The following is a 26,650-nucleotide window of genomic DNA, read 5'->3' as shown; positions in this document are numbered from 1 at the left end:
GGAATTCACTGCCCGGAGAGCTCCGCTCGGCCACCTCCCTGGCCCAGTTCAAGAAGGGAGTAAAAACCTTCTTGTTCAGAAAAGCATTCCCGGATATAGGCTCCAGTTAGCCTTCCCCCCTCTGATAGCACTGGCATGCTGGCCAGAACTGTTTTATTGTGATTTAACTGTACTGTAGTTTGATTATGTGAATGTGTTTTTATTGCTGTACACCGCCCTGATTGCAAGAAGGGCGGTATAAAAATAAAACTTTTATTTATTTATTATTATTAATTCTATGGTCAACTTCTGGCAGAGTTGTGCTGGAGGACCTAGAGATACCTAGAGAGAACATATTAGTCAAAACTGCAAATAAATCCACAAATGTGTAGAGTCAACTGTAGTTATCTGTTGGGCAAAATGATATATACAAATGTTTATTTTAAAAAGCTACTTTTTCAAAGGAAAAGCACCTTTAAGAGAGGGTTAGACACAAGGCAGAGAGCATGCTTGACCTTCCCACATCTACTGCTTTTCATTGCAACTCCTTGCCTTTCTTACCATTTGCTTGTGATCCTGAATGCAAGAGGAAGCACATATCTGAATCCCTGGGCAGATCCCAAATGAAGTAGGGAAAAGGGTTAAGAACCTCGTCCCATGCTGTTTCACCTACTCCCAACCTTGCTTTTCTTTAAAAGTTGCTTGTCCCAAGAGATACAACTTTGGGTATCTTCTGAAGCACATTTGTGCATAATGTGTAGCTTTTTAACATGGTTATGTGCCCTTTTACCATTTCTAAACAAAACACAATCTTCCACTGACTCATTTAAATCAGTAAACTGATATTTTGCATGCGTATGATTCATGTAATTTTTTTAATTAAAATCTTTGACAAGTGTATTGACGTCTCTGATGCTGCTGTATTTCGAACTACTTAACATGCATTTGCATAGAAATAATGTTTTCATGACCGATTCTCTGCGTCTCTAATTGGATGTTCTACATAAGTCCCTTGCTTCCATCTCAGAACTCTACCAAGACCTAAGATGCTAGCAGAGTTTAAATTCAACAATTTGTCTGTGTCTTTCAAAATGCAGGATCCCCTCACACAACCGCAACTGGATTATTTTATATCTCGACCAGGAGTAGAGAGGTGTGATTGAAGAGACATTTCCCACAAAATGGCTCTCACCTTCCTGAACAACAGAAATAGACTGTGTTTGGACAGAATGATGAGCCAGAATGGTTGGGATGGTGACTTATTATTCACCAGCACTGTGTTCATGCACACCATCCCATCACCTTTGCTTGGCTTCTCCCATTAGTGAGGGCACTCATTTGAAATAAATGAAGAAGCAACACTTCTCGTCACATTCCTGTTACATTAAACTCTGCAGTCATGGTTTATCGTTCTCCTAATTAGAGAGTGCCAGTGTGACATAGTGGTTTGAGTTTTGGGCTATGTATGACCCTGGAGATCAGGGTTCAACTTCCAGCTCCACCATGAAACCCATTGGTGACCTAGGGCAAGTCATATACTCTCAGCCTCAGGGGAAGGCAATGGCAAACTCCCTCTGAACAATCTTGCCAAGAAAACTCCATGATAGGGTCGCCATAAGTTGGAAACACCTAGAAGGCATAAACAACAACTAGAATGAAGCCAAAGTTTGAAGTTGTTTTCATGTTCCTGGTTTGTTAGGGAGGTTAAGGGTCAGGGACACATAAGAAAAAGTTTATATTGGTTAGAATGTGAAATTCCCTCCACCATTTCACAGATGAAAACTCGGACACATGGCCAGGTGACACATCTGAGTGTGTATGCATGTGTAAAAGGAAATGGGAAGAAGGGCATTTACAGAGGTTGCTGCATTACAAAGTAAAGACAAAGAGAGCAGAAAGATGGTCCCAGTTGCCCTCTCCCTTTCTTTTGCAGGAGTCAGTTGTGGTCACCTTCCCTTGCTCTCTCTGAAAAAGGAGAATGGCAAGAGGGGTATTTACAAAGGTTTCTCCTGTATAAAAAGAAAAGAAAAATGGAAACCAGAGAAGCAGAGCACAGTAGTGCAGAAAATCATTCCAACCACTCTCTCCTCTTTCTACAGAGGCATTTTGGATCTCATTTGCTTAGGTATGCATACTCCTGTATGCTTTCTCCTGCAAAAGAAGATAGGGAAAAGGAAGGGGATTCACAAAGGCTTGATCTACAAAACCAGTCAACCAACCAGACAGCCAGAGAGATAGAGAGAGCACACACGAACACTAAGCAAAAGTTTGATCCCAGTCATGCATGCTTTACATTTATGTTGCCGGTGAAGGGGGCTTAACTGTTGGTTGCAAAATCCGCTTTCAAGTTGGTTTCAAAGTTACTGTCTAGAGCAAAAAAAGAGCCAATCTGTGTCTCCTTAAACTGAAAAACTACAGATGCAAACACTAGGCATAGATTTCCCAGTCAATAGGGTGACACACTGAGACTTTAGAGATCTTGGCTCTGTGTTCCACTGAACCTCAAGACTTACTACATGATCTTACTCATACATTTCCACTACAGGGCTATTGTGAAGCTGAAGTGAGGAAGAGGAAACCCATGTAAGCTGGTTTAAGGTTAATGGAGAAAAGGCAGGATGTCAAGGTAAAAATGTATTAAAAATTATCCTGTTTGTTTAGTTGCTGAAGGGGTAACTATGAGAGTTTATCACACAGGGTTTATTCCATGCAGAAACAGGATTTAAAATGAGAAAATCCTACAAAAGCAGGATCATTTTCACATGACGTTGTGCATTAACGCGCACAGTAAGTGAATAAATCCCTTGAAAGCGGGGTCATTTTCAGACTGGGGACATTGAGCATTAACACGAAAATAACCCACACAGAAAGTGGGCAAAATTGGCTGCTTGTTACTTTTTCCTCTCCCAAAAGTAAAAACTAGCCAATTTTATCCACTTTCTGTGAGAGTTATTTTTGTGTTAATGCTCAAGTCTCCAATGAGTTTGAAAACTATCTTGCTTTTGTGGGATTTTTACAGGATTTACATCAAATTTCTGCATGGGATTTAGGCATTTAGCCTCCGTGTGAGAAACTCCTAGGTCATACTACCCAGGAATTCTGGTTATGTTGAATGTGACCATGTGGGTTATTGCCACGTAAGTTCCCTAAAAAGTGGGGCTGTATTCCGCAGCCACTAATGCAATCTCCAGCCGTCTTAACCAGCTCTATTGAACCTGTCCAAACCCAGTCTTGGGATGCTACCTTATGCTTCCTAACAACCAGGGAAGAGTCCTGAAAAGTAGAGACAAGTGGAGATCGATGCAGAGGGAGAGTGAGTTGTACAGAATTGAACTGCTCCTCTCTGATCATTATTTCAAAGCCCTTCCTAGAAATTTAATTAGCAATAACAGTGGGTCCATGTTATCTACTAGGGTTTGGTTTCAGGACCACAAGCGGATACTAAAATCTGGATACTCAAGTCCCATTAAATACAGTGGCATAGTAAAATGGTGTCCCTTATATAAAATGGCAAAATTAAGGTTTGCTTTTTGGAATATTGTATATATTCAAGCTGTATTCAAGGAGGTTTGCCATTGCCTTGCTCTGAGGCTGAGAGAGTGTGACTTGTTCAAGATCACCCAGTAGGGTTCACATGGCTGAGCCAGGATTTGAACCCTGGTCTCCAGAGTCCCAGTCCAACACTCAAACGACTACACCATGCTGTCTCACAATTATAATGCTATAATTTCCACTTTAATTGCCATGGTTCCATCCTATGGAAACCTTGGATTGGAAGTTTAGGGAGGGATATTTAGAGTCTTTAGGGATCTCTAGTTCCTCACCAAACTACAAACCACAGGATGCACTGTGGCAGTTAAAGTGGAATCATAGCGCTATAACTGTGTAGTGTGAAAGGGACCTTGGTATTGCCATTAGGAAGCCATGACACACTAAGCACCAACAACAGTTGCAAAAAGTATCCTATTTAAATGAGTCAAGCCAGTGAGCAAATGGGTACATGCACACACACCTTTCAAAACAAATTCTTACTCTGAGATTCCTTTCCCTCACTTAGACAATTGGAGGCAATTGAAGGCAGCCCTTGAGATCCAGCAACCCTAAATTCTGTACTTATCTGTGTGTGAGACTTTGGCTCATAACATACTGCAGAAACAATCCAGTTTGAGACTGCTTTAACTGCCCTGACTCAATGCTAGGGAATTATGGGAACTGTAGCTTTGTGAGACATTTAAGCCTTCTCTGTCAGAGAGCTGTGGTGCCACGATAAACTACAGTTCCCAGGGTTCCCTAGCACTGAGCCAGGACAGTTAAAGCAGTTTCAAACTGGATTAGTTATGCTGTGTGTACTGGACTTTGTTGTTGTCGTTGTGTGCTTTCAAGTTGTTTCCAATTTATGGCAACCTATCACAGTTTTTTTCTGGCAAGTGCGTGAGACTACAAAAAATTGATCAGTTTGGTCAGAGCAGAGGGACCAGATGTCCTCCTTTTCCAGGACATGTCCTACGTTTCAGCCTTCTTGTCCAAGAGGAATTCCAAAATGTCCTCCATTTTTGAACATGATAATAAAGCAGAAATTTATATCTGTGTTTTGAGCTTTTCTTTGGTCATGTCTGCCATTTTCCTTGAATGTCCTACATTTTGTGGGTCAGAGAGGGGTAAATTTGTGTGATTTCCAGATGCCACGGCAATATGTCAACTATGCCACTCTCAGGGAAGTTACTTTTTAGACTACATCTCCCATCACTCCTCAGCCCATGCTGGCTGGAAGGTTCTGGGGGTGGCAGTATAAAATGTAACTTTCCAAGCTCTTCAACCAACTGTTCTCCTCACAGATCTTTATAAGCAGATAGGGGGAAAAGGGTCACAAGTCAGTTAGCAACAAGGTCTCCTAGTCCGCCCCTGATTGGTGGCTTGCTTTCCCTTCGGCCTGTGTTGCATTTTAATTGGCTGGGGCTTTTCAGGCTTGTGCCCTGATTGGGTGAAAATAACCTCAGGCTCGCTGCTTCTTGGCCTGGATGGTGCGGAGTTCCCCCTTGCAGTGAAATAAGATGTCTGCCTGAGGAGATTTTTGATTGGTGGAGGGAGCTCATACTCCATTTTGTTTCCCATTCCCCATGTAGGTTGGGCTAAGCCTGAGGTAATTGTCACAATACGTCCCCTGCCTTCATGAACAGACACAAATCCTTGTTAGTTTTAGCTCACACAGGGACATAGCCAAGGGGGGGGGATCTTGGGGTCCGGACCCCCCCTTCCATTAGAAAAATGAATGGTGTGTGCTGCTGCGCTGCCGCACCCAAGCCCCATTATAATGGTGGCACTTAGTCTGGACCCCCCCCCCCTTCCTAAAATCCTGGCTACGTCCCTGGCTCACAGACTTCCATGGGGACAGCACAAGACGGGCTTTTTGTCTATGGCAAGCCTAATTAATTCTGTGGAGGACGGCACTATTTCAACGCTTGGCATAATGGTTTGAGTGTTAGACTGCGACTCTGGTTCAAAACACACTCAGCAGAAATCATCCAATAATCCAAAAGGCGGCCCTACTCTTCATAAGATTTGTTCAGGGAGGTTTGCCACTGCCTTCCCCTGAGGCTGAGAGAGTGTGACTTGCCCAAGGTCACTTTATCAAGACAAAAAATCCCCCCAAAATGATGCCAGCTCTCCTCATGAGGCAAGATATTGCAAGACATAAATCAAAAAGTATTTGGTATTGTCTGCATTGTGGCATGCACACGTAGAGAGATCTTGCAGCACTTGGGAGACTGACTGGAAGAAAGAAGTTAGTAGCATGAGGTTTCCTAGACTAAAGTCTACTTCCTCAGATGCATTTGGTGAAGTGGAAGCTAGGCACAGACATATAAAACCAGCCTAATAAGAATTAAACATTCTGAAAACATACTAAACATTGGTATATGAGAATGTCAATTCAAATTCAAAACCCTTTGTGCATGATGCACCTGAGGAAGCTGACTTTAGACTACAAAAGCTCATGTTGCCAACCTCTTTCTTTCAGTTAGGTCCAAAACACACTGCAGAAATAATCCAGTTTGAGACTGCTTTAACTGCCCTGGCTCAGTGCTAGGGACTTATGGGAATTGTAGTTTATTGTGGCACCAGAGCTCTCTCACAGAGAAGGCTAAATGTCTCATCAAACTACAGTTCCCAGAATTCCTAGCATTGAGCCAGGGCAGTTAAAGCAGTCTCAGACTGGATTATTTCTGCAGTGTGTTTTGGATCTTAAGTCTACAAAAGCTCATGATTTCTTACTGTTAGTGTGAAAGGTTCTACAAGATCTGTTCAGATACTGATTTGATAGACTAACATGAATGAGTCAACAGTGCGATGCAGCAGCTAAAAAGGCCAATGCTATTTTAGGCTGCAACAATAGAAGTATAGTGTCTGGATCAAGGGAAGTAATAGTGCCACTGTATTCTGCTCTAGTCAGGCCGCACCTGGAATACTGTGTCCAGTTCTGGGCATCACAATTCAAAAGGATGTGGACAAACTGGAATGTGTCCAGAGGAGGGCAACCAAAATGGTGAAGGATCTGGAAACCATGCCTTATGAGGATAGGGATGCCATATCCCGGCGGCCCCCAGGACAGTCCCACTTTTGGAGGAACTGGGCCCACCCCGGCCCGGTTCCCCGCTCATGCCACCATTGCCACGGCAGCTAATGCGGCTGGCTCTGGCCGGCCACCCACCTCCTCCTCCTCCTTCTTCTGCGCAGCTGCTGCGCCGCCCGCAGCACTTGCCCGGGCAGCGGCTGGCAGCAACGTGTGCTGGCCCCTCTTGCACACCCGTGCGCGGGGCTTAAACAGGAGTGTGTGTCCCCGAAGCTGTCTGGCCAATGACAGAAGAGCGGGGGCTGGCCTGTTTCCAGCCCCAGTCTGCCATTGGCCAGTGAGCTGAGGAGGAGGAGGAGGAGGAGGACCAAGGCCTCTGGCCAGGGGGAGGGAAAAGTGCCATTTCCTGGCATGAAATTCAAGCAATGAGGAGGAGGAGGAGGAGGAAGAAGAAGTAAGAGGAAGAAGAGGAGGAGGAGGAGGAGGTGGGTGCCCATTTCCAAAGGTTTATTTCCCTCAAAGTGTCTTTTTTGTGTATTTTTGGTGCTTTTAATGCTAACAGGTCTGCCTTATTTTAACAATGATAGTGATGATGACGGAATGGAGGGGGGTGGTTTGGCCAGAAAGGGAAGTACATTTCTGCCATCTGTCTAGGAATAATGCCAAAATGTCCTCCATTTTGATCATGCCTAAGAAACATGCATTTATATTAACATTTTTTAAAATCATCAATTTTTTTTGCATGTCTTTTTTAAAAGAAATGAGTCCTACATTTGAAAATGTTGTCCTACATTTGTCCCAGTTTGGAGGTCCTGACTTATGGCAACCCTATATGAGGAAAGACTTAGGGAATTGGGGATGTTTAACCTGGAGAACAAACAGTTAAGGGGTGATATGATAGCGCTGTTTAAGTATTTGAAGGGGTGTCACATTGAGGATGGAGCAAGCTTGTTTTCAAACTGTGTTGATTTGGTCCCATTCTGGATTTAAATAGTGTTTACATTCCACTATTTTATTTATCTGGATTAAATGGGCAATTTACACTGGAGAAAAGCCTGCAAAAAGCAATGACACATACAAACAACACATATAAACAAGAAAGCAAAAGGAGATTTATAAACATGGTTTTACGGAGGGTAGGAAAAATGGCACTTTAATGAGTGTATTAACAGGGAAGAAGGTGTCTTTGGCGTTTATCAAACGGGGTTTTTCCAGCTCAGATCCAGGGTGAGTGCGAATTGAGCGATGCGAATTCACATCATAACGTTGATGTATTTTCACACCTGGTTCCTTTCAATGGGAGCTGTTTGCATGGGGCTTCCGCGGGGCTTCCGAACTGAATCCTTACTGGCTCCTCATTTTGGGGAGTTCGCTAAATAAGTGGATTGATGGGATTCGCATTGAGGCTCGGTTCGAATTCACTGCTGATTCGTCTGGTGTGGAATTCCAGTTTGCTTGTGCTCTGGAACACCACCACAAAACCCCTGGGTTGCAAATTTCCCATGATGCCGTGCTGCAATTTTGCCCCATTTGCTTCCCGTGCTCCCCCCTGAATGAATGCATTCATGTTTTAACGGGGACAGGAGACATGCTGGCGAGGAGGGGGGAGATGGGGGAGAGAGAAAGGGAAAGGGAAAAGAGGGGGCAAAGAGAGAGAGTGGGGTTAGTAAAGTTTCTAAAGGACTTTTTGGGGTGGGGGCAGGACGTCCTCCAAAGTGGGGCCAAGGTGGAGGCAGGATTTACTTCCAAGCAGAACTGCAGTTTCTACACAGGTTATTTTTGCAGTGAAAGAAATTTATTATTATTATTATTATTAAAAATTCACTTCAAAATAATAATAATAATAATAACAACAATAATTTTGCCGGTGGGTGATACACTTGGATGAAGCAGAGAGCATTTAGAGATAGGTGACATTCCCTATCCTTCACGTGAGGCTAGGGATGGAGATCCAGATGACAGATCTGAAGAGAAAGAAACAGGAGGCTGGAGGCAGAGATGGCACTCCCAGATTTCCATAGCCTTGAGCCAAGGACCCCACAACAAACTCCAAGTCCCATAATAATAATAATAATTTATTATTTTAAAATAATAATAATAATTAATTTTTAAAATAATATTATTATTAATAATAATTTAAGTTATTAGTTTGCTGAGGCACCAGAGCTCTCTGGCAGAGAAGGCTCAGTGTCTCAGGACAACACTACAGTTCCCAGAATTCCATAGCACTGAGCCAGGACAGTTAAAGTGAAGTCAAACCGGATTATTTCCCCAGTGCAGATGCAGAGGCTAGCATTCACATGACACTGGAAAGGGATGGGAGGTAGATTTCAACCCAGATGACAGATCTGAAGGGAAAGAATCAGGAGGCAGGAGAGAAAGATAGTACTCCCAGAATTCCATAACCTCAAGCCAAGGACCCCACAAAAACTCCAACTCCCATAATAATAATAATTTATTATTTTTAAAATAATAATAATAATAATTTTATTTAAAATTAATAATAATAATAATAATAATAATAATAATAATTTAAGTTATTAGTTTTTGCTGAGGCACCAGAGCTCTCTGGCAGAGAAGGCTCAATGTCTCAGGACACTACAGTTCCCAGAATTCCATAGCACTGAGCCAGGACAGTTAAAGTGGAGTTAAACCAGATTTTCTCCCCAGTGTGGATGCAACCTTAGAGAAAGCAACTGTTACAAAGGGAAGGAGAGAAGTTGATGAAATAGATGAGGAGAATAATATGAGGACAAGAGCATAGATGTCGGTGTGGATGAAATGGATGGGGGCTCTGACACGGAGGACCCCTTTGAATTTGGCTGCCAGGGATGGGAAACTAGAAGGGAGGAAGAAAGGGGAAGCTGTCATTCCCGTGAAAGTGGAACCAGGCTCCCTTCTTCACCCCGGAAGTGCAAAGGTTTAGGATGCGTTCAGAGCCCCACTGAGCATGCGCAAGGGTCCCAATTCGAATCATTGAATCCACATGGTATGCACCGGTGTGGAAATACAATGTGCACTCACTCCGCTTTGCCTGAATCCACATCATGTGACTTCCTTGGATTCTCTTTCCCCTCAGTTCGGAAGGGTAACGGAAGGGCAACCAGGTGTGATAAAACACTCACGTTATAACGTCAATTTGCATCGTTCGACCCACACTCACCCCTGATCTTAGCTCCAATAACCTCAGTGTGATAAACACCTTTGTGTTAAAGTTGCTTTTTGATTTTTAAATGAAGGAAAGAGCAGAAAGAAATGAGTGTGTGATTTTTGGATGCAGGGATGGTGGGGATTTTGGTAGCATAGTTTGGGTGATAATATAACAGTAGACATGAAGTAACATAAAAATGATGTTGGGATCCCACAAGTAGTCCATGACAAACATGTTGCCCACCTCTGATCCACAGTGATATCCTTGTCCGTAATGTGCATCCACTTAGGCTTGTAAGTTTTGTCTTCGATCCAAAAAGGAGACTTAAATGGATGCTTATTAAGAAAAAGCTTTCTAAATTAGCAGTAGTGTACTCTGCTTGCAAGGGTGGCATTACAGTCTCTACAATATTGCTAAATTGTACACGATAATGATATGTGGTTACATCTTCTCATGAAGGCAGAATCCTAGCTTTTTCATCCTCAAGTTTGCTAAAAAAAACTTTTTTGCTTGAACAGGTAACCTCATTAAGAAAAATGAAACATAACCAGAGCTGCTGTCAGACACCTCCCAGTGTCACTGTGCATATCAAATCAAGTGCATCCCGATCCTACAAGCAAAAAAAACATCTTTGCCTTAAACGTCCTAAATTTAAAGACAGTCAAGATACCTGTGGGAAAAACATTAATAATAACAAGCCAAAAGGTTCATGTCTAATTATTCAGCGTCAAGATATGACAGCATTCTTTAAACTATTTGGTAGGTTCTTAAAATGCATTTCATAAAATACAGTAAGTTTCTGTATTTGCAGTTTATCTTTTGTATTTCACATTTCAATAGCACTTCTCAGCGTCTACAGGGCTATTTAGTAAGATAGGCAAAACTAACATAAGATTATTCTGTCAACTACATTGCATAGATTGGAGCTAAAATATCCTACATTTGTTTCCCTTCATTACACCATATTGGCTGTAAAGAGATACTGACATACATATGTGTACTATAAATAAAAATCCAGAGTTTATAGATGAGATAGAGCTTCTTCTCAGTTTGCTAACCGGGTCAGAACATTCCTTGCAGCAAAATGTTTTGTAAGTTATTTCTGAGTTAATGGAAAACATTACTGCTTTAATTTGCTTGGAAGTGAAGCAATGGAAAGAAAAAGCACCAACATATGTATAAATATTTCCACTTCACCACTTTCCCTTCCTTAATTCCTGATTTTCTTCAGCCATTATAAAACAATTATTTTTCTCCAGACAGCTAGGCCACTTTTTACCCACCAAGCCAGTTATTACAGTATTTTAAAATGCAATTGGATTTATTTCAGGGATATTTTTAAACAAATGCTTCCTGAGATTAACCAGTAATTATAGTTGGTATGTCACAGCCTCCTTATTTTACAGATGATGATTTAATTCAAGATTTCTTGTGGATGGATCGCTGCTGTAAAATTGCAGACAAGGTAAAGGTGGTTGTCTTGAAATTCATAAGAACTTTGAGGTGGGAAGAATATGGATGATTTTATGTTTTTATTGCAGGCCTACATATACAGTACTTATAACTCACCGGACTGAGAGGCTTATTGCACTACACTCTTAAAATGCTGCTACTACATCGCTTTAACTGCTCTGACTGCCTCCTGTTTGCATTTTGGGGTTTGTCATTCAGTGAGGCTTAAGAGCTCTCTGGCTGAATATTCTAAATGTCCCTTCCTAAATTACAAATCCCAGAATGCCGCAGGAGGCAGCCAGATAAGTAAAGTGATCTGCCCTGTTTTAAGAGTGTAGTGCAATAATATACTGAGTGTTTTCCAAGAGCCACCAACCAGAGTCTGGTGCAAAAGACTTACATTTAGAATTATTGCAACAAGAAATGTGCTTGGAGTACAGTGAATCTTTGCCCCTTTCACACAAACATCAGTGCCTGATTATCCCAAGCTCTCCTGCTTTCAATGGGAAAAATTAGGGGAAGATATTTTGTTGCAAGAGTCAAAAACTGGTCGATGCCCATAATGGTGAGAGCCATCAGTAGATCCACAGCCGCTACCTTATTCCCACATCTGCTTTACAACTTTTTTTCCCCAAATGTATGTTGTCAAATTTGGCGGTTAAAACTCTGATAGCCTATTTCAAACTTAGCAGAAAACATTTTTGAGATATGACTGACTCCATTCATGCACTGGTTTCTGGATTGTTTATGCGCCCAGTTCAAGATGCTACTATTAAACTATAAATCCGTAAATAGCTTGGGGTCCAGATATATGAAAGGCTGCCTCCTCCCATATGAAATTATCTATATATTATGATCTTCTTCAGAGGCTCTTTTGTATGTCCCATTACCAAGAGAGGCTACGTTGATCAGAAAATAGTTCAGCTTTAAAATCACTTTCAAAAGAGGCTGTGGCCCAAACCCAGTGGTATACTTCCATTACATTCCACTGTCTCTCCCCTCCAATAGCCCCTTGTGCACCCTCAATGCTGGCTCTGGTGGGTTTTAGTGCCATGAAGGGCTGCAGGGCAAGATGAGGAAAGGTGTGTTTCTGCTGAACTTGGACTTAAAAGTACACTCTTGGATTTGAGACTAGCCCTGGCTCTTTAGTCATAGAAAGTAAAAATATTCTTGTTAAGTTGAAGGCTTTCATGGCCAGCATCCATAGTTTTTTGTGGGGTTTTTTTTTTTTTGGGGGGGGCTATGTGGCCATGTTCTAGAAGAGTTTTTTCCTGTCATCTCGCCAGCATCTGTGGCTGGCATTTTCAGAGAATGCCAGCCACAGATGCTGGCAAAAGGTTAGGAAAAAACTCTTCTAGAACACAGCCACATAGCTCAAAAACCCACAAAAACTGCGACCTTCAATGGGCTTCAGTTTGTGAAGCTTCTGTGCTCTTGAAGTTATGGAGTGAGGGATGTTTTTGATTTTTTGCTCTCTTGTTCCTGTTTTATTGTATATGTTTGTTTTTAACATCTTAGTTTGTATTACTACCTTGGGGGTGCATGTTATAGTTGAAAGAGTTTCCCAATGTTCCTGTCAATAAATGACTCCTGTATCTCATTGCTAATAAGGCTTTCACATACCTTAGCTCCAGATATTTTCTTTTGGCTGTTAGACTCATGATCCCTTTTAAGTACAAGAAGACAGGTCAATATATTGGTTAAAATACACTTTTAGGCCAGAGGTGACTCACTGTGACCCTACAGGTTTTTAGATTTCACCCCTACATTGGTTGTGCCTGATACAAACTGTAGCCATCTAGAGGGTTGTAGTTGCCACCTTGGTTTAAGTCCGGCCTGACTAATATAATATTAATATAAATAAGGTACTCTATGCACTTTTTCAGTTGATACCACCATGTTTTGTGACCTTAAGAAAAATAATAATAGAAAACAAGGGCATAAATATTTTACCTTTTCCAACAGTACCTTTTGGCAATGACTTTTGTTTATTTCAAGAGAGCCGGCTACAGTATAAACGAACATACCAGGCTCAATTTCTTTGTTGCTCTGTAAGTACTCTTTGATTACTGCCATGATTACAATGTAAGAGACAAAGTTTCATTATTTGATAGCAGCTGACAGGAAAAATATCTGCTCCATTTAAGAAATTATTAGCATGGGGGGCTTCATTCAGCTTTGCAGACTGATTTGCCTGTACAAATATGGAAGCATTAAACCATGGCATCTGATTGTTGGCTAAAAGTAGAATCGGCTACTTAAATCAACAGAATATATATTAAGTGTTGATTCACAAAATTCTTACTGATTTATTGGGTCTTCTCTGCTCAGGACTAATGTTAAGTGCTGTGTATTGCATTTAAACCAATGTTTTGATCCCAGCTTGTTATCAGTATTTACAGTATTTATGTTATCAGTATTTACAGTGAACCTATAATTGATTTTTGCAGACTTAGTTAAAATATTACTTAATATCTGAAAGAAAAGGTAGATAACATAAACTGAAATTTGATGTCAGGACAGAAATATACAGCATTCAGGCTGTTCAAACCTGTTCAGAAACTACTGTATTGTGTGTGTGTGTGGGGGGGGGGTATTAATGAGAGCTCTAGTGAAGTTTTAGCAAAATTCAGTATCTTCTTGAAGTTCTGTTTTAAATTAATAGTTTTACCCTTAATAAGATAAAATGTCTGCATGGCATGCTTGGCTCATTGACTTGGACAGTGGGTTGTTGTAGTCGGCTTGGATAAACATGATTCTTTATCTCAGGTCCAAGGTGGTGCCTCACTTTATTTCTCACAGCCCCAGATGGTTTCCTCCTTGATTATAATAGAAAAACTAACAAAGTGTCTCTAGCTGTAGACCTTTTCGTAGGATTAAGGGACGATATTTATTGATTTTCAAACAAATAGGTACAAAGCTTAGGTTTGTTATGAACACAAAGTTGTGTTCCATCCATTTTGCAACAAATTCACAGAAGGTGCAAAGTGAATTGGAGCAGAGGTGGATATTAAGTAGAGACAGGACTTCCTCTGTATGCTGGTTGTTGAACTTAATTCTGTGTCCATGTTTTCTGTGGTAGGACTGTCACACCAAGCACTCTCCCTAACATTTACCAGTACGCAAAGCTAGAAAACAAGTTTACCAAAATGTAACAAGTCTAGAAAGGTAAAACAAACAAACCGACCCCACAGGACATTTTCCAAAGTGCTTTCAGATGTTGAGACTAGTGTTTTTCATAGTCTGGGCCCAATACTTTTGAATGCACAATCCAAACTATGACCATGTAATATATTATTTATATACATAGTTGGCATAGCATGCAGTTAATGTCTTGAAAGTGTAATGTCCTGTCACACTTTCCTAAATGCTCAGAATCTGATATCTTTTAATGTGTTCCAGAATTTGATTTTTTTATGAATATCACTGTACTGTGTGCTTAGAAAAAATATACCAAAATCTGCACCAAAGTAATTGAAAATCAATTGCCAAGTAAATATGATCTGTAAAAATGCTGCACTCTCTCTGCTAGTTATGAGGAAACCTAAGAATCCCAACCAGCTGAATATTCAGGCAGGACTATGGTTTCTAATCTTTCATAAACATTGTTCAAACACTTTGAAGCCTGCATGAGCTAAAAACTTGATTCCTTTAAAAGTAAAGTTTGAAGTGGAAATCTCTTGTCTGAAATTCTGGGTTTCTGTTGCCTTTGGGTTAGGTTAGGATAAACAGGTAAACATACTTACAGTGATCTCAATCTGACATGAAGCCAGGTGTGAGTTACAGTGCACATCCTTGTAGGTATCTGGCAAATACAGTTGAAGAAGATGATGAAGAGTCAAAATATGAGATTTTTCCATGGGCTTTAGGAAAAACCTGGCGGAAGCTCTTCCCAAATTTCTTAGTTCTAAGGGATGAACTCTGGAGCAAGATGGACTACAGGGCTATTGTGAGCAGACGCTGTTGTGAAGAGGTAAGGGGGGCTGTTTTATGTGTGTATTAAGGAGAGCAATGCATTAAAAGCTTCTTGTTTTGAAATTAAGCAGTGAAATACTTTCTGCAAACATTAAACATTCACAAAGTCATGGTGAATGTCAATTGCTGAAAGGTTTACTGTGAGAAATCTACCATAGCCATTTCTGCAATGCAGGAGTGGGCAAAGTGTGGGTCACAGGATGAATGCAGCCCCCACCATTTTTTTGGGAGGGGGGACTCCAGGCCCCTTAGGGGTAAAATTTTTCTGTTCCAAAATGCCTCAAAATGATCTTTAATACCGTGCAGAGAGCATTTCCTCATATTCCACATATTCCCCTTGGTTGCCCCAGAAATTTTATTTTTAAAACTGTTTTGCCTTAAAGTGTCCCAAAAGTCTCCCTAGAGCCCCATGAAGGCCCACAAGCACACACCCCCCCCCCCAATGTACCATAGAAGTTGTTTGGGGCCAAAAAATTTTTTTTTGGTCGGGCTCATGTGCCTTCTAAGGCTCCCTAGTCTTCTAGTTGTCCATCCCAGTGAATGAACCAGTAGTGCTAATAAAGTAAAAAAATACATTTTTGTTGTAAAAATTTATCCCATTAGTTAGAAAATGGGTTTTTGCAGCACATTGAAAATTACAATAAATACCAATCTAGTTTTGACATCAGAGCTTTTGTCTTCTTGGTAAGCATTTTATTGGCAATTAAGCTGTTAGCCTTGATGATATGCATGTAGTTTTTGCTTGTAGTCTGTTTTAATATAGCTCCGTTTCAGAACTAAAATTCTCTCATGTAGGTAATGGCTATTGCCTCAACACATTACATATGGCAGCGGGAACGCTCAATCCATCATAGCGGAGCTACAAGAAACAACCGTCATAATGGAGTACAGCTGCCTCAAGGACCTAATGCCACACCGGCAGACTGTTTTCTATGTGGAAAAAACCCAAGATCTATAAGGTTGGGATTGTCTTCTTCTTCTTCAAATGGTACTCTGGAAATGATGGAGCAACACATACCTCAGGGAATGCAAGACTCTCTTCCAACTGATAAAATCCTTCTTGAGCCACCTCCTCACTGTCATCTTCAAGGTATGGTGTCTTGTGCATTCTAAATTCCACTTTTGCATACAGAACGTATACTTTTATTAGTAACCCCTTCCACAAACCATTTCCCCAAGAAGGTATTTAGCAAAGTGCAGTAGTCATGAGGAATGACTGCATCTGGCCTTTCTACTCCAAAAAAAAGCTGATGGTAAAATTCCATTTATTTGTAAAGGGACTAAAAAGGCACAGCCCTAGATGATGGATTGGGCTGGGAAAGGCAAATGCATAATAGTGTTTGCTTACACATGTGATTTCTAGTCCAGGAACAGACAAGTAAGCAAAACTGTTTCTCTTTGGAAAAGTCAAAGCTGGATCATGTTGAATCACTACTGCTTCCAGAGACACTGCATCATCATAATGCCCACCTTTTGTACTTGGGATAAATCTTTTAATGTGATATCTCTTTAGCTTTCTTAAGACTACAGTTTTGTATATGATATGTTGTGGATAGCTGTGAGAAGAGAGACACCATGGTGTACTGGTTTGTGTTGAATCTAGAGACCAGGGTTCAAATCCCCGCTTGGCCATGGAAACGCACTGGGTGGGTTTTTTAGCCCCAGAAGAGTGTTATATGGCAGCCTTAGGGTTGCCATATTTTTACACTTCAGGATCTTGTCTAGTTTCTTCATAGCTTCTTTCCAAGACCTAGTTTTCTTCTGATTTCTTGACTGCCCATTAAGACTTTTGCAAAACAGGAGAAGTTATTTAGGAGGTGGGCTATTATTTCATTTATTTACATAGTGCCTTTCCCCCAATTCAGGACTAAGAGCAATTCACAACAGATTAAAAAAACATATAGAGGGATTGTTGTTTTTTATCTATAATACCCAGAGTGCCCCAGCAAGCTTGTAACTTTTCCAAAGGTTTGGGTTCTGGTACCCTAAAACTAGTGGTCAGAGGCAGCTCTGTGGAGTGGTTTAAGCACTGGACTAGGACATGTGGAGACCAGAGTTCCCTGCTTGGCTGTGGGAAATTGGAACCCCACTGGGTTCAAGTCACTCTCTCAGTCTCAGAAGGCAAGGGCAAACTCCCTCTGAACAACTCCTGCCACGAAGAACCTGTGATAGGGTCACAGTAAGTCAGAAATGACTTGAAGGCACACAACAACAGTGAGAAGAAACCACCCAGTTCAGTTTGTCCTTTGATGTCACTTTTTGCCTTGCTGGTTATTCTCAGGACAGTATGTTCCTGTTAGAAGACTGTCCTGTCCTCCTCTCCTTCTCTGTTATGAAGTATTTTCTGTTTTAAACTATGAGTATACATAACTGCATTCATTCAGTTGATCTATATTAATTTTTGATAACACAGCTAAAACAGAACTGAGAACAAATCTAATCCTATCTGTTCTATGACCTATTCACAGTCCCACCTAACCCAACATTTTAGCAAATTACATCAAATTTATTTGGGTGCATACTGATACAATCTTGTAAACTTCATGTATTTAAAAAAACAAATCCAAAAAGTCAACTTGAAGAAGTTAATGTGCAAATAGTCTCCATTAATTCTGATACTACAGATCTGTCAATTCTGTTTATTTACCACATTTATGCTCCACCTTTCCTCCAAGGTGTTCAAGGTAATGCATATGATTCTCCTCTTCCTTCACAACCAACAGTGCAATAAGTCTGGCTGATACAGGGAAAATGACTGGCCTAAAGTCATCCGATGTGATTAGCACATGCATCTCCCATATACCACTTCACCAGACTAAACACTACATATTTTAGAACATGGCCACATAGCTCGAAAACCCCACAAAAATGAAACACTACATCGCTCTCTACTCTGTAGACTTCATCCTTTTCCTAACTCCACTCATTCAATGCTTAAAAAAACACAGAAAAGCATTTGTATTTTTATAGTTTTTAAAAAAGATATATTAATGGATGCTATACATTTTTAAAAATTATAAGTCTATGTGCACTTTTCAAATGTGCATATGCGATCAAGCTTCATTTCTTTCATCGAACACACTGAAAGCCCAGAAATGTATGGATTTCCAGCCTTTGCTTGTGCTTGCATGCTTGGTTTGGAAAATGCACTTAATATGTACATGCTTCTAGCACCAACCAGAAAGTAGGGCGACGCCTGCTGGATGGAATTCTAAAAGCACAATGAGAGGAAAGACTCCACAGTCAGCCCTATGTTATATTATAGTTGTCACTTCTTATTTGTGGGCGATCCGTTCTTGACACCACCACCCCCCACAGACAGCAAAAAACTCGAGGCCTCAAGTCCTGTTCTTTTCTATGGCCACATGCACATGCGTCAATTTAAAACAATGGGGCTTGTTGTCCATGGAAGCTCAAATCTGCAGATGGTGAATAAGAAGAGCCCACTGTATTCTCAAATAATGAGAGAACCAAGCACCTGATAGTGAAACAGCATCTGGCTCTTGCAGTGATTGCATATGGGGAACTCCAGCAAAGAAGTTATGGAAAACAATTAGGAAGAACAGATGGATCCCTGTGAAAGTGTAACAATCCATCAACAAATTCCTTCAAAGCCTTTGTTACTAATTGGAAAATAGAATTTTGCATCCTAAAACTAGCTGTTCCTCTATTTCCACAGATTCTTTATCCATGGATTCAAGCATCCATGGCTTGAAAATATTTTTAAAAATATATAAATTCCAATAAACAAACCTTGATTTTGCCATCTTATATAAGGGATATTTTTTACTATGCCATTGTGCTTAATGGACTTGAGAATCCACAGATTTTGATATTCATGGGGGTGGGGAGTCCTGAGACCAAACTGTAGTAGATACCCAAGGCACCATGTTTTTTCCTTTGCTCCCATAAATGTAACCTGCCTTGGATTACATACCCATAGCAGATTACACAAAACAAAAGCAATATAAAGTCCTTTCAGTGTGTGAACTTCTCTATTTTTTCACAGACTGTAACAAGCCAAACAAAGGAAAGAATATCTACACAAATAAAGATAAATCCATGGACTGGTTTACTGGAAATGAAGAATAGAAAACTCTTCAGCCAACAAGTTAGGAAATTACTGGGAAATGCCATTAATCTTCAGAATGAAATGCAAGCTATATTTCAAAGTATTTGTTGTCTTAAGTTTATTTTTAATTATATATTTTGTTTAAACATACAGTATCAAAAATATAGTCAATATAAATAAAAAACTGGGATTTCCCAAACTGAATAGGCAGCAAATAATTACAGTTTTATTTACTGAAATGCACTCTTCAAATTAGCATGTAATGTTTGGAACAGTGTCTGAATACGCTGGGTTAAACTTTCGCAGTTTGACAAGAAATGCTGGTTTGGGAGGAAAAAAGACATCAGTATTAGTAACATAAGTAAATAAGTAGGCTTGTGGTATAAGTTTTTATTTGTTATACATTTCAGTTTGAAAAAGTAACTAAAAAGCAAAGCAGTAGTAATGAATACCTTATAAAATATTTGCTGTGCCATATTTACCTGAGTGACCAATTTGCCAGGGGTAAGGTCTAGCAATGTAAGGTGGTTTTGCACTGTCAGAAACAAATGTCTCTGAAATAAAATGAAAATATACAGTTGTCAAAAACCTTAATTCCAATGTTTAATTTACATAGTTTTTCTTCCTGGGACATTCTTGAACTTCATTGGCTGATCCTCTTCATCTCTGGGTATCTTTATCACTCTCCCTGTTCTCCTCATTCAGGGGGAATATTTGTGCTCTTACACATCTTACCCCTCAGCAGCAATAGCAGCAAACACCATGATCTTGTAAACCATAGCGGTGTGCAACTTACAAATCCAACACCACACTGCTAGTGGTCAGAGGGTTTGCATTTTATATTAAGGGTCACTTCCCCTTAACAAAACACATGGGACTGCAATAGTGTTGTTGCAATAACAAAACAAAATCTCATTATAATGCACTTCCTACCATCATGCTCTCTTTCTTCTTCAGAGGTTTCATCATTTCCACAATGGCCATCTGATTCATTGTCAAAATCTTGCTTGGATTCTCCATTCTGGAAAATGTCACAATTTTTCCACGTGGTTGGAAGTACTAACCAATCTCTGTGTGTCACTTCCATTATCCTTTCACAAAAAAGTGTTAACTTGCTGGTTCGGATTGCTTCTAACAGATCAACAACCTGGGTGATGCTGGCAGAAGAATGAAAGTTATATGGATTGCCAGTAAATATTACACATATATGCTAAAAGTGTAATAGTTTGATCAGCTGCCCAATAATATGACCTGTTAGTCCCACTGCATTTAGTTTATATAAATGCACACAGGATTGCAGTCATACCTCTTTAAACAAAATGAAATACTATGTCCAAATTTTACTCTAGCTAGCCCAGCACCCAAATGGATTAAAATAGCTCTCTTGCCTGAAATACAAATGTTAATTCAGCCAAAGAGCGCACACTACAAAATATGATTAGTTAACAAAGCTGTGAAAACAGTCATAATAACCCTCCCAGGTCATCTATTAGGAAGTAAAAAGACTGATGGCATAACTAATTGGCCTTGTTTAAATAATATTATTTAAAAAAAACATTTACACACTGTCTTTCTCCTTAAGTCTTGAACTGCCCAAAAGAGTTCTAAACTTAAAGAGAAAGGCAGTGTGTTTAACAATGTTTTAAAAAACTAAGCCAAACCCCCAAATTCATATGTTAACAATCTAGGTACAGTGCACCCTTGCTTTATGCGGGGGATCCGTTCTGGACTCCTCCACGTAAAGCAAATTCAGCAAATGCTCGAGCCCCATTTAAATGAATGGGGCTCGTGCATGTGGCGGCATGGCAGTGCACGCGTGCCATGGGCGCACACCCCATTAGTCCCTATGGGATGCAATGCCCCTTCTCCCTGTGCGCCTTTCAGCGTATGCTGAAAGCCATGTAAAGTACACCTGCGTATGACGTGGGCGCACTGTATAATAAACCTTGGTATATCAGGTCAAGCACAAGTGTTATGTACCACCCTTGTTGCTCCCCTTGTATATCCACCTTTGAATAAGATACTGTGGTTGAAATGCTGCTTACAAACTAGGATCTCTTTATGATTTGATATCCTGGTTTGTAAACATTTATCAACCACAGCTCCTAGCTTTGATACCATGGAAAACTGGAGAGGATAAATCCTCTCACATGTTATAGTAATTATTTATACACAAAATGCACAGTGAGAAAAGTTACTAATGATGACTTGAACACAAAGTTGTTAACTTGAACTTACTTTGCTAGATATATTGCACAAATGCCCCCCTGTTTAAGATGTGGTATAACCGTAGGCAAAACATTCTGGGGGAGTACCATATCCAAAGCTATCTAGAAAAGAAAACATATTTTAGCAAACATCAAAGGAGAATATAAGTTATTTATTTTAACCACTTACGCTCTAGTCCCACTTCATATATTTTTAAATGAAACACATCAAAGTTTTTTTTAGATTGTAAGCCTGAGGAAATGTCTAATTTTAAAAATGTAAGCTGCTCTGATAACCTTTTGGCTGAAGAATGAGGTATAAATACTATAAATAATAATAATAATAATAATAATAATAATAATAAGTCATCAAGATCACAAATCATAATGTCCTGCAGGGAAGGTATTCAGGCCCAAAAATTGACATTCTGAGTGTTCAGAAGTCATTCTCTCATTACTTCTGTTTATGTGTCTTAACTACATTGACAGGGCTGTAGCACAGGGCAGACTGCCATGAAAAATGATGGAATGTATTTTGAATCTTTCTTTCAAAACTGATCAGTTAAGTAGTCCAAGAAGTGTTCCTTTGCACTGAATATGGACTGGATGTTATATGAGGTCAGCTTCATCTGTCAGTAGTAGGGTGCTGTCAGCATTGTGAATCTTACACAATGGATATTAGCCAGAGTGGAATATATTAAAAAGGAAAACAGAGTTATTAAGAGATCCTAGTCAGGAATAAAAGTCAAGGTAAACCGTGCTAATAATTAAACAATTAAAAAATAATTGTATAAGCAAAGCCTTTACAGAAGTTTAGAAAACAAATACTCAGTATTTTGTATTTCTAGCTTGAAAAGGAAATACCTTCTCTTCTGGGTTTAAGTAGATAACTGCAGCAGGAGCCAATTTTCATCCCTATATGCCTGTGGCAGGCCACACTGCTACATTTTCAGCTGAAAATCAAAACTGGAACTCGCTTCCAGTTCCAGCTTCTGGATTTTGTCAATGCATTCGGAGGGAGGGGAGGTTGGTGGTTAGAGGAGTTTTTAACAAATCTGTCATAATGGTGACTGATCCTTCTGAGGTGTCCCTCCCCCACTTAAAAATTGTAGAAGTCTTGGGCTGGAGCTTGGAGAGCCACATAAGTGGCGGGGCCTCCTCTGTCTCCTTCTTTATATTCTTGGGAAGGGTGTAACAATTCCAGATTTTCTTTTAAAATTACAAATACATACTGCATCAAATGTTATAGTTTTCAAATCCTCAGCTGCAGTTAAAATGTTTGCATTAATGAAATCCACGTTATCTGGCCATTCCACAGTATGCCCTATTCTCCATGCATCACACCAGGTCTGATAGTTCTTTTTTGCCACTGTATGATGTTCCCTCCTGACTTCGTAACTTATAACATGCCCTTGAGGCCCAACTGAAAACAAAACAAAATAGAATTAGGTTAACCACTGTCCTTCTCTTTGTAACGAAAAAGCAAAATATATGACATAGGAAATAAAATGGTTAGAAGGGCTGCTTGGTCACTGTTGACGACTGTGAGCACTCGCATCATACATTACATGAAGGTTTTTTGAAAATGCTTATTATCTTTTCAATCACAACCTCTTGCAGGACCCTAGAGATCCAGGGAGCCCAGACTCTTGTTATAACAACCAAAAGTTGGGACAGGGACGTAGCCCGGGGGGGGGGGTTCTTGGGGTCTGGACCCCCCCTTCCATTAGAAAAATTAATGGGGTGTGCTGCTGTGCCGCCGCACCCAAGCCCCATTATAATGGTGACACTTAGTCTGGACCCCCCCCCCCTTCCTAAAATCCTAGCTACGTCCCTAGTTGGGAACTTATTGAAGTACCAGATTGAGTTATGTCTCCAGTTTTGTTTTGTTTTTTAAAAAAGGGGGTTAAGTAGCAGAGGATGGGAACTGACGCATGCCTTTTTCTGCTCTGGCAGAGGAGTCAATACTGGACTAAACAAACAAATTCTTACGTTACTAAAAACAAAGCTTGGAAAAGTTACTCCTTGGACTACAACTCCCAGAATCTTCCAGATGCAATGGCTTTTCCAAGTTCTGACTAAAATGCATGAAAGCGCTGTGGCCTGATTGATTAGATGGAATGCTACAGTACAGGTATACATCAGTTAACAAAGCCTCTGAATATGTTTTTTACAAAGCCCTATAGCCCCCCTTTTCGTCCTTATCACTAGGTAGAAATGTTTTTTAGCAGCATTGGCACTGGGACAATAGTGAAGGAAGACTAGAGAAACAGACTTTTGATGCTGGGTAGGATCGTGTATGCAGTAAACTGTGCAATACAGAAAGCTTGATCTGGAAAAGATCAAATTTCTACTACAGCCGATCCTAACTGTAGCCCAAATGGGGCAAAGAAAGAGGCAGTTGCCTCCAGCGTGTTAAAGCAGCTCAGATCTTGGCCACCAAAATGAAAATTAGGAAAATGGAAGCTGGTGAAAGAAAAAATTATCCCTGGATGAATTTCAGAAATAGAATTAGTCCTCTCTAAAAAGTCCAAAATGTTTTATTTTACTTAAGCAAGGTTCGCCTGACCTTCTTGTTTCATTTCACATGCGCATACTCTTAAGTTTGGATAAAAGGTTTGCTGGAACATGTTGAACTGCTCTTCTGTTTTAGTGGTATTTTGTGCCTATGGTACCAAATTTTCTGTTAAAGAAGTAATGCCAAGGAGCACATTGACTTTGGGCCAAAAAACACTGCAGAAATAACCCAGTTTGAGACTGCTTTAACTGCCCTGGTTCATTGCTAGGGAATCCTGGGAATTGTAGTTTGTTTGGACACCAGAGCTCTCTGATAGAGGCAGCTAAATGTCTTACAAAACTACAGTTCCCAGAATTGCCTAGCATTCAGCCAGGGCAGATAAACAAGGCGCAAACTGGATTATTTCTGCAGTGTGTTTTGGACATTTGTTAACTGTGGTATACCTGTATTGATCTCAATATAATCTTTTCCCTGAATGTCTGGCATTTTACCTGCTCTTGAGAGGAATAAACTCATACCGCCAGACCCAGAACCAGCTTCCAGCACTGTGTCTCCTGGGCTGATGTCCATTAGCAGCAGCATTGTGTTAATGTCCTAGAGGGTTTGAAGAACAAAGCAGAACTTAAAACACATGTAAACTGCCATGCAAACAGTATTTAATTTGAGTACTCAGGCACAGAATTTGATGGAACTGAACAACTGTGATATACACACGCATAACGTCTGCAAACAGATTGAATGCTGAAGTACAATGTGATGTATATCTACTAGAATCAATGGGGCTTAAAGCCTTAAAGCTAAGCACAGATGACTACTGAAAAATAACACACGCTTTCTTCAGCCAGGAGTTACTGTTGCTATAAAGGGAGAGCCCCAGTGGCGCAGTAGTTAAATGCCTATATGGCAGCCACTCACTCACAAACCATAAGGCTGCGAGTTCAAGACCAGCAAAAGGGCTCAAGCTCAACTCAGGCTTGCATCCTTCTGAGGTGGCTAAAATGAGCACCCAATTGTGGGGGCAATTAGCTTACACTTTGTAAACTGCTTATGAGGAACAGCTTAGGGAGCTGGGGATGTTTGCCTGGAGAAGAGACAGTTAAGGGGTGACATGATAGCCCTGTTTAAGTATTGGAATGGGTGTCATATTGAGGATGGAGAACAGGACTTAGAACAATGGATGCAAGCTCCAGGAAAAGAGATTCCAGCTCAACATTAGGAGGAACTTCCTGACAGAAAGGGCTGTTCGACAGTGGAAGAAACTCCCTTGGAGAGTGGACTTTCAACAGAGGCTGGATGGCCATCTGTTGGGAGTGCTTCGACTGTGATTTCCTGCATGGCAGAATGGGGTTGGACTGGATGGCTCTTGAGGTCTCTTCCAACTCTAGGATTCCATGGAGTGGGGATCTTGGGCAAGTCACACTCTCTCAGCTTCAGGGGAAGGCCATGGCAAACCTCCTCTGAACAAAGGCCAAGAAAAACTCATGATAGCTTTACCTTAGAGTCAGGCACACAACCACCACCACCACCACCAGCCCCACACCTTTGGATAGGAGATGGTGGGTCCTCGCTTCATGAGTATCACATAGTCTTCCAAGGCAGGCCTCCTGACCAGGAGCGAGTGGCCGGTGGAGGTCCGGAAGATCTGCCCTGGCAGCTTGCCCAGGATCTCCTGGTGCCTCAGCGCCCCCCAGTTGCTGTTCAGGGCTCCTCTTGGGCTGCTGAGCTTCCCCAACTTCTTGAACTCCATCCCGCGCCTTCGCCGGACCTCAGCCAGGATCAGGTCCCCTATTTGGAAAGGGAAAACCCGCCTCGGTGCTGCCTTGGAGGAGGGCTCTGCTGCTGCTGCTTCTTCTTCTTCCTGCACCTTCTGCTCGGTGCTCCTCAAGGCTTGGATCTCCGGGGAGAGGAGGAGATCTCCAGGAAGGATGCGGCTCAGCCTTTCCAAGGGGGAGAGGGGTCTTTCCCAAGCCCTCTTTCTCCGGATGATCCCCGCTCCTTCTGAGGGGCCGCCTTCCTTTGCAGAAAATCCCCTGATTCCTAGAGCTTGCATTCCTCTAGCCAGGGCCGGACAGGGCGCCCCTCGCCCGCCCTGCCTTCGCAACCAGCACCGCATAGCGGGGGCTGGCTGGAAGGCTTGGCTCGCCCTGGCCGGCCCTGGCTAGTGGATCCTCTGCCTTCCTCCTTTGCAAATGCAAACCTAGCAGCACTGAACGTGCGCGCCTTTGAGCCTTTCCCCGGGCAGCAAGAGAGACCTGGCGCGCGCCACAGTGAGGAGGACCCGCGCATGCGCGGTGCTGCTCCTTGATGAAACCCCGCCCACTCCTTCTTCGTCTCTTGTCAGAGGAGTCAGGCCAACTCCTCCTCCTTCTCCTCCCACTTTCCCAAAGAGGCCCCTCGGTCAAGCCCCGCCCACTCCTTTTTCTTTACTCTTTCTCGCTTCTTCTCAGAGGAGAGTCACGCCTACTCCGCCTCCTCCCACTTTCCCAAATAGGTCGAGGGCGCGCATGCGATGACGTCTATATCCTGCGACAACCTCGTGGCTGGATTCTAGCCCCATGTGGCTCTCTCTCCACATGGACTGTCAAGTCACATGATTCATTTCGTTTATTTAGAGTAGGGCTGCATCCATATTGCAGATATCACCCAGTTTGTCACTAGAACTCTGGGAATTATGGTTTTGTGAGACATTTAGCCTTCTCTGTCAGAGAGCGCTCTGGTGCCACAACAA

At 41.3% G+C, this 26,650-nt stretch overlaps 2 protein-coding genes across 3 annotated transcripts; one reads left to right on the top strand and one right to left on the bottom strand.

Moving 5' to 3' along the window:
- Positions 1–4,825: 4,825 nt before the first annotated feature.
- Positions 4,826–19,310, top strand: SPDYA (speedy/RINGO cell cycle regulator family member A). 2 transcript variants are annotated; one of them, XM_089529558.1, is made up of 7 exons: positions 4,826–5,098; positions 10,217–10,457; positions 11,105–11,163; positions 13,116–13,201; positions 14,952–15,123; positions 15,921–16,215; positions 19,135–19,310. In XM_089529558.1, the coding sequence occupies exons 2-7, from the start codon at positions 10,235–10,237 to the stop codon at positions 19,215–19,217; spliced, it is 918 nt and encodes a 305-aa protein (XP_089385684.1). In that variant the 5' UTR covers positions 4,826–5,098; positions 10,217–10,234; the 3' UTR covers positions 19,218–19,310. The 2 variants fall into 2 exon arrangements, with proteins under 2 accessions (XP_089385684.1, XP_089385682.1); XM_089529556.1 differs by having other exon boundaries at positions 4,827–5,119.
- LOC149310700 (tRNA (adenine(58)-N(1))-methyltransferase, mitochondrial-like) lies at positions 19,287–26,268 on the bottom strand. Its single transcript, XM_089529555.1, has 7 exons — positions 25,463–26,268; positions 24,414–24,516; positions 22,637–22,827; positions 21,436–21,527; positions 20,131–20,354; positions 19,680–19,751; positions 19,287–19,517 (listed from the first exon to the last, which is right to left on the bottom strand). The coding sequence occupies exons 1-7, from the start codon at positions 26,033–26,035 to the stop codon at positions 19,450–19,452; spliced, it is 1,323 nt and encodes a 440-aa protein (XP_089385681.1). The 5' UTR covers positions 26,036–26,268; the 3' UTR covers positions 19,287–19,449.
- Between the last annotated feature and the right edge of the window lie 382 nt (positions 26,269–26,650).

This window comes from Sceloporus occidentalis, unplaced genomic scaffold (assembly GCF_023333645.1).
Source record: "Sceloporus occidentalis isolate IW3139 unplaced genomic scaffold, rSceOcc1.0.p SCAF_6, whole genome shotgun sequence".
In the NCBI taxonomy this organism is placed as follows: Eukaryota; Metazoa; Chordata; class Lepidosauria; order Squamata; family Phrynosomatidae; genus Sceloporus; species Sceloporus occidentalis.
The sequence above is the reverse complement of the archived record's forward strand: the minus strand, read 5'-3'. Positions and strand labels throughout refer to the sequence as shown.